Source organism: Centruroides sculpturatus, unplaced genomic scaffold, assembly GCF_000671375.1.
Source record: "Centruroides sculpturatus isolate CEXI.00-Female unplaced genomic scaffold, Cexi_2.0 scaffold256, whole genome shotgun sequence".
Classification (NCBI taxonomy): domain Eukaryota; kingdom Metazoa; phylum Arthropoda; class Arachnida; order Scorpiones; family Buthidae; genus Centruroides; species Centruroides sculpturatus.
This window is the reverse complement of record NW_019384583.1, coordinates 406,073-420,916: the sequence shown is the minus strand read 5'-3', so window position 1 is coordinate 420,916 and position 14,844 is coordinate 406,073. Positions and strand designations below refer to the sequence as shown.

General features: G+C 31.1%; 1 protein-coding gene across 1 annotated transcript in view; it reads left to right on the top strand.

The window, feature by feature from the left end:
* LOC111624507 (KICSTOR complex protein SZT2-like) overlaps positions 1 to 14,844 on the top strand; it is a 317,304-nt gene that overhangs the window by 234,675 nt on the left and 67,785 nt on the right. The window contains exons 31-32 of the mRNA XM_023367362.1: positions 7,094 to 7,196; positions 9,898 to 10,083. Of these exons, the coding sequence (XP_023223130.1) occupies positions 7,094 to 7,196; positions 9,898 to 10,083 (289 nt within the window). The remainder of the gene's footprint in view (positions 1 to 7,093; positions 7,197 to 9,897; positions 10,084 to 14,844) is intronic.

Sequence of the window (14,844 nt, the reverse complement as noted above, 5' to 3'; positions counted from 1 at the left end):
AAGACCTACTTCAGGTTACAGTTTTCCAGAAGTAGAATGCCTGAGGCTTCAATTTCAAAAATAAAATGTGCAGAATATAGAGAAATTCAAATTTAAAACCAAAGATTGTCCAATTGGATGCATCCAAATATAGCTGTTGTAATGCAGTTTAAAAAAAAAAAACCTATCAAATAAGGTTTGCCATGCTTGGGAAATCTGCCTTTTCTCCTCAAAGTTGATATACCATTCTTGATTGTCTGCTTTAAAAATTTAAAGTGCCTCCACCACCTTGAGTTGACCCATGTTTGCCATTGTTCTAATCAAAGTTGCTTGTTGTAAATTCGGTTGAATTTCATTTTCACCTGCATATATTAATAGGGCAGTCTCCCTTTATATTGTGCTCATTTCTAAGAAGCTTAAACATGTGAGTGATACATCTGCAAGTTAATCATGTACCCATATAAGTTACAATTTTCTTATAAGTATTATATAGTACACATGCAATGATCATAAGCCACAATCTTACGGAGAACAGGTTTTTTGTTGTGTTGCATTATCTGTGTGAGCACCACTCTGTATGTAGTTGGGCTGTGTTCCTGTCATCTCATGCCTGTGGGCTAACTTATAGACAAAGCTTCTGATATAGTAATATGCTGTAGCTAAGTCTGCAATGTAATTCAGTTCTGCTTTAGAGTCCTCTGCTCTATTAGAATGAGTGTAAGCTCTTTTGTAAGGTTCTAAAGGCCACTATTTTATAGACATAAGAATTGTTGGAGTTGGCTGGTACAAGAAATCCTCATTAGTTTGAACTTGGATAGTTTAAAATACTATTAGTTCGTAACTGTACTATTTGTCCCAGCTGAGGACATGTAGAGATAGACATGTTAAGGAGTTTGGTTAGTTCAAAATGCAGCTACAAAATTCAAAGTGAAAATTCTATCCAAACTATGATATGCATATGTTAACTCGTTCATTTAGATCAAAATGTCTCCATACTATAAGAGATCAATAAACTAAGAACATGGCTTTGCTTTTATAATAACATTTCTAGGTGTCACCTTTTTTCTCTTATCTCATAAAATATGGCTGGGTAAGTTTGGGCTGCAAGCTGCAGATTGAGATGTTTGTAGGGCTGTAAGGCTAATTGATTTGGGTGGCTTACTACTTTTTGGGATACTTTAAAAAATGATTTGAGCTGAATTTTGAGAATTCTGCTTTATTTTTTATAAAACCTCTCTGACAACCTGAGAGGTTCTCACAGGACACATGCTTATACCTGCAGTTTATTTATATTGTTAATAATTGTTCATTAAGTAAAGTGTCATTCTGTATATATAGCTGTATTCCATTTACTTAATAAGTTACATCAGTTACATGTCATTTGGCATTTTGTACAGAAATATTTAAATCTTGGATAATTCAAAACTTGATAATTTGAAGTCGTGATTACTTTGTTCCTTGAATTCAAACTATCAAAGATTTCTTATATACACAGTGGAATAAAGTCTTCTGTATACCAGCCAACTCAAACTAACACCATCAGTTATATTAATTGATGATGATTGTATTATATAGAGGATGAAGCCTAATATCAATGAATTCCTTCAAGCTTTGAATGACCCATATGGCCTGGTTTTGGAATTGAACCAAATGAATGATTTCTTAGATATAAGCACTTCTTTTATTGGTAAAGGCTTTGGTACTAAGATATATTATAAACTAGACTTTGTCCCATTGTGTTTATCAGCCAATGATCCTTATGGCTATAAAATAGTGGCCTTTAGAACTCTTACAAAAGAGCCTACACCCATTTTAATAGAGCAGAGGACACTAAAGCAGAACTGAATTGCATTGCAGACTTAGCTACAGCATTTTACTACGTCAGAAGCTTTGTCTATAAGTTAGCCCTTAGGCATGAGACAAGAGGAACACAGCCCAACTGCACACAGAGTGGTGCTGACACAGATAATGCAACACTACAAAAACCTGTTTTTCACTATAAGATTGTGGCTTATGATCATTCAGATGTGAGTGCCCAGAATTGAAAAAAAAAAAAATTTCTTTTGTGGATGAAAACTTAACTTTTGAATTTTAAAACTTTCAATTTTTCCATGATTGTAAAGGATATGATTTATTCCTCTATGGAGTCACTTCCCTTTCAAGATGATACATCGAATGTGTCACCAGGAACTTGGCGACGAAAAATTATTATTGGACATAGGCACTGAACATTGCCAAAAAAAGGCAAGGGAGAAAAGAGGAGGACCCCAATAAAAGACAATGACTGATGATGACAACAGTTCATTCAGGAGAGAAGTTCGTCCGTCTTACCAGGACTTTGTCCGCTAACAAAGGGGACAGTTCGTTTGTCCGAGAATTTGCCACCATCGAAAGTTTGTCCTAGTCAGAGTTGCCTCAACAATTGGATACCTTAGTGACCTTCCTCCATCCTTAGTGATCCTACATGAATTCCACCAAGTCTTCAAGTTGCCTCAAATCCCTTATCAGGTATCTATGAACCATATATGTAAACTCTCTCTCCAACATTGAACTCACGAACAAGTTAACATCAAGGATGAAGCTTTAAATGCAAGATATTAACCTTGCTTACATACATTTAGATAGTTACAGTAAATAAATGGAAATTTGTTATTGTTAAATTTGTGTTTGGTGCACTTCCTCAACTCGTGTCATCCTTTCGAGTCAGAACTAAGCGCCTACAATGCAACCACTCACAAAAAACTGAAACTATCGCCAACAAGGCTTCTGTGTCTGCCTAAAAGACACAGTGGTGTCAATCCTGATGAACTAGTCATCGCAAATGCGGTGGCAACCCTTCGGTCCTATGGTGCTGAATCATAGGGGACACTTTGAGCATTGTCACACATGCATACTATATGATACTTATAAGAAAATTGCAACTTATGTGGATACATGATTAACTTGCAGATGTATCCCTCACATGTTTAAGCTTCTTAGAAACGAGCACAATATAGATAATGGGAGACAAACCTCTGCCCTCTTGATATACAAGGGTTATTCAAAAAGTTCTCAAACTTTATTTATTACGAAAAATATACTTACAATTTATTTGTCAGGGTTCCCTTCAAAGCAGTCTCTTCTCCAACATATCCCAATGGTGTTTCCACTTTTTGAAACAGTCCTGGAACACTTTTTCTGGAATGCTCATCAGCTCCTCCATAATTTTTTTTTCTATCTCTGGAATGGTAGCAAATCTTTTTCCTTTGAGTGTGTTTTTTAGTTTGGGGAACAGGAAAAAGTTGCATGGGGCCAGGTCAGGTGAATAGGGTGGATGGGGAAGCACAGCGGTCTTGTTTTTGGCCAAAAACTCATGAGTTCTGAGGGACAAATGAGCCGGCGCATTGCTATGGTGAAAAAAACTGGTACTTTTGAAACCGTGCTTGTAGTTATTAGTAGTAATTCAAACACAAATAATTATCGTATTTATTTTCAGGCACTTGGCAATTCTTATCATCAAGTTTTTATTCAGTTGAATAAAAACTGAATAATAATATCAACTGAATAAAAACTTGATGATAAGAATTGCCAAGTGCCTGAAAATAAATATGATAATTATTTNTATCGTATTTATTTTCAGGCACTTGGCAATTCTTATCATCAAGTTTTTATTCAGTTGAATAAAAACTGAATAATAATATCAACTGAATAAAAACTTGATGATAAGAATTGCCAAGTGCCTGAAAATAAATATGATAATTATTTGTGTTTGAATTACTACTAGTGAAAAAAACTACCAAAGTTCAGGCCATTTTTGCCTAATTCTTTTTCTTAGGCATTTCATAACCCCCAGATAGTACTCTGTGTTGACTGTCTGGCCTGTAGGTAGGTATTCGTGATGCGCAATCCCCTTTGTATCAAAAAAAACAATCAACATCACCTTAACATTTGAGCAAACTTGTCAAGATTTTTTGGGGTAGGGGATGTTTCAACCACCCATTGTGAAGATTGTACTTTTGTTTCAATGTCATATCCATAAACCTATGACTCATCACCTGTTATGATCCTGGTGTTAAGCCCCAATAGACCTAAGTCTGTTAGGCGAGGTTGTCGGGTAAAGGCACAGACACATTGATTGAGGACTTTACAATTGTGGTATATTTTTAACAATAAATTTTAATCATGAATACAAACAGACAAAATTTAATCTATTCTAACAACATGGGAGGAACTTAAACACATTAGAACTTCCAGGGAGAAGGATTGAAGAATTTACTTAAATATTAATAACACAGTAATCCACGTACCGACAAAATAATAGTCTTGGGATGTTCTTTGAAGTTTCCTGTATTTGTATTCCTACTTGTTTCTTGGACCGTTGACATATTTTCACCGATGGATTTGGATTCCGTTCACTCCTTAATTGAAAGTCCACACGTGTCGTTTTCTTTCTTCTTTGTCCTTGCACCACATAGTCTATTCTTAGCTCACAACAAGCCAGGGCCGAAGGGAAAACCAAAAAGTTCCTCTCTGGACGGGAGTCCAAACATTTATATCCCCCGCCATTGAGTGTGACGTGATGTTAGTCCTTGGCCAATCAGCAAGGGCGACGGGTTCTACCCGTCGCAATCCGATATCAGGAAAGAAAACGAAATTTTACAATAAAACCCGATATACATAAATAACAGAAACTACTATACAATAGTGCTTATGCACTACACTGGACAAGAAGGTTTCCTCCTCTTCAGTTCGATCAAACAGTTCCTGACAGACTTGAACTGAATGTTGTTTCTGGTCTGCTGTCATCAGGCGAGGCACAAATTTGGCAGCAACATGATGCATCCTCAATCTTTCATGCAGGATTTTATAGCATGATCCAATTGAGATGCCACCCTCTTCTGCAAGTTCCCCGACAGTTAAATGTTGATTTTCATGAATGAGACTGTTCACTTTCTTGATGTGGGGGGTCATAAGTCAATGTTGATGGTCGTCCAGAACACTCCCTTCCACTGATTGCTGTCCCTTTTTGAACCAGGTAAAACCACTCATAACACATGATACATTTTGTAGCATCCTTGCCATAAGCCTTGGTAATTAACTCAAAAGTTTCCATGAAGGATTTTTTAAGTTTTACACAGAATTTCATAGAACAATGATGCTCCTTCAAAGAGCTCATTTCAGTGGATCCGATTTTTCTCTGAACTCCACGAACATCACTTCACATAAATGGCCATAACTAATCACCAAAGCAAGATATCAACAAACGGGTTGAAACATGTAACATGTTTCAACCCAGAAGGTTTTCACAGACACAATGCCTCCAAGTGGATTAAAAAGTAACCAACTGGAGGTGTGCTATTCAAAAAGTTTAGGAACTTTTTGAACAACCCACGTATGCAGGTGAAAATGAAATTCAACCGAATTTACAACAAGCAACTTTGATTAGAACAATGGCAAACATGGGTCAACTCAAGGTGGTGGAGGCACTTTAAATTTTTAAAGCAGACAATCAAGAATGGTATATCAACTTTGAGGAGAAAAGGCAGATTTCCCAAGCATGGCAAACCTTATTTGATAGGTTTTTTTTTTTAAAACTGCATTACAACAGCTATATTTGGATGCATCCTATTGGACAATCTTTGGTTTTAAATTTGAATTTCTCTATATTCTGCACATTTTATTTTTGAAATTGAAGCCTCAGGCATTCTACTTCTGGAAAACTGTAACCTGAAGTAGATCTTAGACATAGACTGAAAGTGTTTGTTTTTCTGGACTTTTCATCAATCTGCTAGAAGAATTTCAAGGTGCGAGTGTTTTTATTTATGCATCATACTTTTGTATCTGACAATGATACTGTATTTCACATTAAAATAAGAATTTGTTTAAACAAATAATCTTTATTTTTTATATTTTTATCTATTTCTATTCAACAGGAAGTTCTGGGATACATATTGACATTGCTATTTATTAATAAAATAGCAATTGTTGCAAGTTAAATTAAAAGTATAAACAGTTATTATCTAGCCAATATGTTCATTTTCTATTAGTATAAGTAGCTGTTTTACATGTAACATACATATGTGTAACAAAACTGAGTTTAAAATTAAAAACTTTGGATATATTTAAAGTTTGAATGCATGTGTGAGAATACGAAAACAGAGAACCATTTTATTCGATAATTTATTCATTTTATTTACTACAGTCTTAGATTTCCCACTTGATAAATAATCTCTATGTAATATTTCAGCTATAAAATAGAGCAAAAATTAATGTTTTGTGTGGGAAAGAGAAGTAGAACTTCCCTTAGAAAGTTCTTATCTAATTTATCTGATGAACATCTATCTCTTGCATCAGATGTGTCCGGTCAGAATTCTACAATCTGATTGGTGAGAACTGAGAATAAATAGGGGAAAAATTCACGAGTTTGAGGCAGTCAATAAAAACCCGACATTGTCATAAATGACGAGAACTTGCCATATTAGCCACAGTTCATTACCAGAAGGGAGCTGCCATAATAATTAGAAGAAGAAAATAGTCTTGCATTCACCTCGCATTCTCCAAGTTTGAACTACTGAGGTATCATTATTTTTATCAATTGTAACTCTCTCTCTTATTTATTTTTAGATGTATCTTAGATTTAGAGGTTTGATTCATGATAGGTTATATTAAGTGTCTTGATTTTTGTATATCTTTGTTTTATTTTATACATTAAATTCTTCATTGTTAGTGTTAACCTGTTGATTTCCTCAGTTATTTAAGTATGGACATTCACCCTGCTAAGATCAGAACTTACTTGCGACTCCTCCCCGCTTGATAGAATATAGACCTCTGTTTAAACGTAACACGGAACATCACGAGTTAGAGCACAAAACTTTTACTCTAGCTGATGTCAGTCTTGACGTCAGAAGGATCTTACAATCCCCATGATATTCTATAAAAGCCATCCAGTGACATAGTAAGCGAGTCTCATGACCCGACGATTACAGGGCAATTCACCCATCATATTCTCACACATGTATCCACATATGCATTTTAATTTTTATTTCTAAGAATCATTGTACTTTTATTTTTCATTTTACATTTATTATTTGTGTCTTAAAATAATTAAATTTTATTATTGTTTTTTTTTATTTAGGGACGTAATGGTTGATTCTATGAACTATCATGATTTTTTGTCTTCAGAAATCAAGTGTGGAAATAAAATACAGTATAAGATTCTTCAACATAAAAAGCAAATGGTACTTTTATTTAAATATTATTTTGTCATATATAATATAAATTTATTTTTAAACAATGCTTATATTTTTAATATACTATAATTTAATTTTGTACAGTAGAAGTTTGTTAATCTAGAATTAATTATGCAAAATTTTTCAATAATAATCTGACATGCTAGTAAGAAAACCAGTGCACAATACCAAAAATCTAGCAAAAAACATGTAAGAACTTCCTGTAGGAAGCATTTGCTTTAGTAAGTTTTTGTTTTTTGCTAGATTTTTGGTATTTTATTCTGGTTTACTTTACATATATCCAGTTTTTGCTTGCCAATATATTTAAGACATGCTAGTATTCTTTGAATCAGAATTTGTTTCATCATTGGTGCATTAAAAATCCTGAGCATTACATTTTTTTCAAGTTTTTCAGTCAACCTTAGCATAGTATAGTCATATAATGTATTATCTTTAAACTGGTTAAAGAGCTTGCACAAATAAATTGGAAGTATACAGTAACAGGTTCTGGTACAAAATGTACATCAATGTCTGATAATTTAGTATTTTTGATAATTCAGTACTACTTTTGTCCTCCAGGTGTCAGATTAACAAACTTTCAATGTATTTAATACATTTATATTTTGAATACAGTATCATTATTAGTTAACCAAATTAAAATAAATAAATAAAATATTAAACAATTCACAAAGTGATCAAAATTATTTTGTGATTTGTCTATACTGTTAACAAAACCAAAATTTCTACTAACTGAAGTCTTACCTTGTTTTAAACAGGGTAAAGAAGTGTAAAGTACTATTTTATTTTTCCGACTTTTCCAATGATTATTGACACGACTGTGTGTTGGAAATAGCCATTCCCTAACGGGTACTTTACGCGGATTCGCGTTAGTGTGCCAGGCCTGGACTTTTAGCGTGCACCGAAATTAAATAATGTCAAAGTTTGTCAATAACAAATCAAATATTTAATTAATTTCTAGTAATAAACTATTTAAAAAATTTAGTAAGGATCAAATAACAATTTATTCAATGAAAATCAATAAGAATCCGACAAAACTCAAATCAATCTAGTTTCTAACTTAAATCTGTTCCTCTTTGGAATTCAACAAAATTCAAAGACTTAACTTATATACAATAATAATTCTTATGAATTAAAGATCCTAATCGTCACCTCAATATACTAGGAACCTATTTCCTCAACTCTCAAGACTTTCTCTATTCGTCGATCCACAAATCGAATAACTTCAAAATTGCCTTGGAACTATTTGATCCTATCGNTGTATTTATTTCCCAACATTATACCATTTTGATTTAATCTTAGTTGAATAAAGAATTTTTTAACATGAAATGCTAGATTTGTTAGCATATAATCATTGATTAATGGATAGTTTAAAATTATTTTGTACCAATTTCTATTTGTTCTTTTTTGAATGTCTTCGATATCTTGTACAATGTAATATTTCATTACACTATATATTAATAACTTCCTTTGTTGTTCAAAACTGTTAGTCTGATCCAAGAATACTTCTATAGAAAAACCATATGTATTTGAAATCTTCAATAGTTTTACTATCCAGTTATGCTTAAGGTCAGTATCTCTTGAGTTTTCATATAGTAAATACAGTGTTTTTGTTGTTAAGTCTTCAAAAGTAAGTATTTTTTAAAGCCATTTAATATATCTTTATATCAATATTGTATTTAGTTTGCATCTATTAATTTCAAGTTGTAGTGCACTGCCTGGGATATTGTATTCCAATTGGAATATTCTACGAATGAATATATTTTGTATTTTTTCTAATTCATCAAATTTACCTATGCTCCAAATTGGAGAAGCATAACCCATTGAATTCATCATCCATTATTGTTTTCCTGCCAGTTTTTGTATAACCAATCTTTAACAACAGATAGCATAAAATAAATAAAATGTCAGCAATTTAAACTACTGCACTGCAAACAAATAATGATTAAAGTTTAAAGAACTTTTAATGCATAATCCTTTTTAGCCTTAAGTGGCTGAAAAGAATTGTCATTATCAGCCAGATAGTGATGCTGAGAGAGCAAAAAGAGAACTTAAAAATGCTTACATACCTGAAGATAATAACCAGTGGCGGCCTTAGGGGGTGGCGAGCAGGACAATCGCCCGGGGCCTCGCGCAACAACCAAGTAGAAAATAGTTGATATTTAAAACTTTTTATTTTATCCTTGGCTATTAGTTATAACAATAAAATAAATTTAATTTATAGTACAGTATATATTTAATATTAATAAGTGCCTACTATTTCAATTCACATACTTTGCACAAAGGACAAGGGCCTCGCAAAGATCTGCCACCCAGGGCCTCGCATAGCTCTGCCGCCCAGAGCCTCGCAATGGATAAGGCCGCCGCTGATAATAACTATAATCAAAACTCTAATTACACATGCTAATTCTGATAACAGTATTCATGATTATACTTTATCTATATCTAGATTGTATTTGGTATTCTCTTTCAAGTATTTTCTTTCTTTACAAGCATTCATAAATACATATGTTTATTGATAAAAAAAAAACTTCTGATCATGTGTGAAAAAGGACCATGTATGAAATCATTTATAAAATTTCAGAAAACAAAATACAAACACAAAATTGCAAAACATGAAACATATATTTAATATTAAACTTATTATTTACTTTTTGAAAATTTCTGAATGTTTTTTATTTACATTAATCAGATTGAATGGATGCTCCAAGATGAAATAGCTTCTGCTGCTTTAAACACCTATCCTCTAACAGTAACAACTCTTGAAATGGTTGCAAAACATGTAAAGAATTCCACCCAATATCCTTGTTGTTTGATGGAGGAAGTACCACTTCAGTTTGTTTTCGGATCAGATATAAGTCTTGATAAATTTACTCAGGTATATATAATTTAAATTAGACAACTGTTTTAACTTATTTTATCTTAGTATTAAATACAGTAAACTCTTTGGAGTAATGTGCAATATTTTCAAGAATTTTTGCTTGCGTTTGATCAATCTGAATAAGGGAGAATCCAGATATGAGAGAACTGGATGTAGGAGAGTCTATAGTATTTTATATATTAAAATATGTTTTATTCCAATTTATAATTTTAATATTTTCATTACATTAAGCTATATTTTGTTGAACATATTTCAGGAATTTAATTTGATGTACAAATTTTAATCATTTTTTACCTCTTATATAGCTAAAAATACTCAAATCTATAATTTTTTCTAATGATTTGCTTGCAAAACACTATGGACTTGATCAATATTCAGTTGTACTTGAAGTTGAAAGATAGACCCACCCAACATTATCAAATGTATATACACAATTAATATCATCATCATTTATTTTTAACGTATTAGGCATTCACCTGTTACAGAGACGTGCTATTTAAACATAAATTATTATAACTTTACAATCAATAACTTCATTACATATAATTTTTTTTTTTCCTTGTATCTAACATATATTTTAATTTAGGTTCTTGATTAACCGTTTNAAAATCTCGTGAAATCTCATTTTTATAATGGTTAGTATTGAAATTAATGAAGAAATAACAGAAAAATCAAGATGCCCAAAGAAAAAGAAAATTAATTTTCTTCAGAAGAAGTGATTGAAATTTAGAGATTGAAAGCAAGTGGACATTCAGTTACTGAAATATCAAGTTGATTAACCGTTTATTGTTTGAAAAATTCCCTCATATAATTATAAAGATTAAAGATAGTATCAATATTCTCTTTGTCCAATATTTTATATATATCTAGCTCGTTCATGCAGTTAACTATTGGCTTAATTTCAGAATTTTGAGCATTGTTGTTTTCATTGTTGCATTTACTAAAAATGTATATTTTTGATAATGGTATATCACAATTTGGGCATTTGGATTACGCATATTCTATGTATTTATTTCCCAACATTATACCATTTTGATTTAATCTTAGTTGAATAAAGAATTTTTTAACATGAAATGCTAGATTTGTTAGCATATAATCATTGATTAATGGATAGTTTAAAATTATTTTGTACCAATTTCTATTTGTTCTTTTTTGAATGTCTTCGATATCTTGTACAATGTAATATTTCATTACACTATATATTAATAACTTCCTTTGTTGTTCAAAACTGTTAGTCTGATCCAAGAATACTTCTATAGAAAAACCATATGTATTTGAAATCTTCAATAGTTTTACTATCCAGTTATGCTTAAGGTCAGTATCTCTTGAGTTTTCATATAGTAAATACAGTGTTTTTGTTGTTAAGTCTTCAAAAGTAAGTATTTTTTAAAGCCATTTAATATATCTTTATATCAATATTGTATTTAGTTTGCATCTATTAATTTCAAGTTGTAGTGCACTGCCTGGGATATTGTATTCCAATTGGAATATTCTACGAATGAATATATTTTGTATTTTTTCTAATTCATCAAATTTACCTATGCTCCAAATTGGAGAAGCATAACCAATTGAATTCATTACAATTGAATTGAATAGCTGAAATTGAGTATGCACATTCTTCATTTTGATTTTACAAAATAATACTATTAAATTATTAATTAAGTTTTTTGCTTTGTTTATTGTATTCTTATAATATTTCTCAAATGATAAATTAGGTGTAAATATTATTCCTAAAAAATTTAACTTTGTTTACTATTTTCACTTCTCTTTTAATGTAGAATGACATGTGTTTTTTAGGTAGATTACTACCGTTTCTAAAAATTATTATTACTGACTTTTTTGGATTTATTTTTACTTTTATTTTTTCCAGGTATTCAGATAATTGTTGAATTTTTCTATGCAGTGCTGCAGCTGTCGGTGCAAATAGAACAATATCATCTGCTTATGTTATTGAATGTATGCTTAGATTATCAATATAGATTCCATCTTCTTCTCTTTCAAAACAATTATTCAGATCAAAAAGATAAAAATTAAAAAGGTATGGTGAAAACGGATCACCCTGTAACAATCCTCTATTCATTGTAAATGGTGGCCAGACATTATTATTTTGTTTGATAATCGTCTCATATCTCCCGAATAAATTTCCTATTATTTTTATTAGATGGTTACTTGCGTTATATTTCTCCAATTTGATCTGTTAATCTCCTATACTAATCGAGTCGTATGCTTTTTCCAAGTCTAAAAAGATTGCAAAGACCTTGTGCCTTTTCTTAAGCAATTGTAGTTGGATTGTTGTCAATAAGATGGAAAGAGCTGTTTGTGTACCTCCTTTATCTACGAATGCATATTGTGTTGGATTCCTATAGTTATTTTTTTCAAACCAGCTCTGGAATTTATCAGCTAAAATTGCGGTAAATATTTTCCGGAAGCCCAACAGTAATGCAATTGGTCTATAATTTGATGGTTCATCTTTATTGCTTTGTTTAAATATCATTGTAAATATGATTTCATTCCATTTATCTGGTATTAAACTATACGTATATAATTTGTTGAATAATCTGGTTAAATAATGAATTAGTTCTGTAGGAAATAGTTTGATAAATAAATTGGGGATCATATCTGATCCAGGTGTAGATTTGTCTTTCAATCTATGTATACATTTCTGAACTTCTACCTTAATTATCTCGTCTTGGTTTATCAGATGAATTGTCCCAACTTCCGTATATGTTTGTCTCTGATTACACAAATAGTGTTCTGTGAACTTTTTAAAGTATATGACCCATTTATCATAGTCCACTCTACTTTGTATATTATATTCCAACTTCTTTTTTTGAAGATTATTGATTATCATCCAAAGTACTCTTGAATCTTTTGCTTCTATTAATTTCTTAGTAATGTTTGAAAAGTATAATTTCTTTTTTGCTTTGATTAAGTTATTATAAGTTTTCTTATTTTGTATGTATTTTATAAGTGTTTCTTTTGTGTTGGTTTTTCTAAAGGCTTGCAAACTCTTTTGTTTTTTGATTTTATGGGTATAACAAGTGTTATCAAACCATTCGTTCTTATATCTTTGCTTATAAAATTGTCTACATTTCTTAAATCTGAATTCTCCTAATTTGGTTAAAAGCCTCTGATAGTCAGTTATAGGATCGTTCTCTTCTTCTAAATTTATTAGATCAACGATTACAGATTCAACCTCCTCCAACCATTTTCGTTTATTATATGTTGGAAGATATTCCATATTAAAACCCTGACTATGTACATAGCTTATTTTATTACTACTTAACTTCAGTTGTATCAGAAAATGGTCCAAAGTATCGTCTTCCAGAACTGTAAGGGTCATACAGTAATCTATCACAGCTTCTGAATATACAGTATAATGTAATCTATAGTTGACTTTCCATTTCAAGATATAAATGTGAATTCTGCGAGAACATCAACTTTCATTCTATCATTTAAGATAATTAACTGGTTATCTTGTACAAAGTCCAAGAGAATTTTACCGTCTGTATTTAGTAATTTATCTTTCGATAGTCTTCTGTTGTTGATATTATCATAATTCTGAAAAACATTTGTATCAGAGTTTTCACCAATACGTGCATTAAGATCTCCTCCAATCAGCCATAGTTGGACCAAAAAGGACCATCTATTTAAATAATACTGTACTTCTTGTAATATAGATTTCTTATGAATTAATGGTGGGAGGTACATTACTACTAGACCCAAATATGGATAATTCCATATAGTTTTAGTTTCATTATCAACTTTTATTATAATGACTATAAAGTATTCTAGAGTATACTGACAAAGAATGACTCCCAATTTCTTCTTAATTAGCAACAGGATACCACTTGATGGACAGCCAAATTTACTTTTACGAAGGGCCTTACTCGTTCTGATATTATTCTCTTGTTTTAAATAATTTTTTTCAGTCGTACTCAAGTTGAGACTCCATGTTTCTGTAATTCCAACAATTTTGTTTGAATTTAGGAATTTTCTCACTGAAAATTTATGTATTTTTTCTCTTAAACCTTGGATATTCCAGAAACTTATCTTCATCTTACTACTTTCATAATTTGATCCATCTATATTGATCGCCTTAAAGTTGTTATTTATAATAGACAAATTATCTTCATTCTTATTATTATTATTTAACGTCGGCTTTTTCCTCCCATAATTTTCGTGCTTAATATTAGTTTTTTCTATTAATTTATCTAAGTTTGTTTTGTTGCTAATCCTAAAAAATGATTAATTAATATGATCTCTCTTGTATTTATATCGTATATATACATTAAATTATCTTTAATATAGTAGTCGTCTATTACTCGATATCTATTGCCGTCTGAATATTCTGACTTAATCTTTTGGAGTAACTGCTTTCTTCTAATTCTGGAGCGATAACATAAATCCGTTTTTATTATTATTTTTTTCTTCTCATCATCCATTTTTGGTCTCATTCTCCAGAATTTTTAAAAATTAGATTTTTGTCTTTGACCGTTTCCATTATAATTTTTACCATTTGATTATTTGGATTATTTTTTAACTGAACTAAACCCTCAATTTCAATATTATTTAAACCCAAGTTTTCATTTATAAATTTTTTGAGTTCTACACCCTCAAAAGTTTTAAAAGGAAAATTTATGATAACTAGATTTTTTCTTGTATTTCCGTTTAGTATTTTATCGCATTCAAATTCGAACATACCTTTTAAATTGGCATAGGAATTAGTCCTTTCTTCTAATGTGTGAATTTTATGAT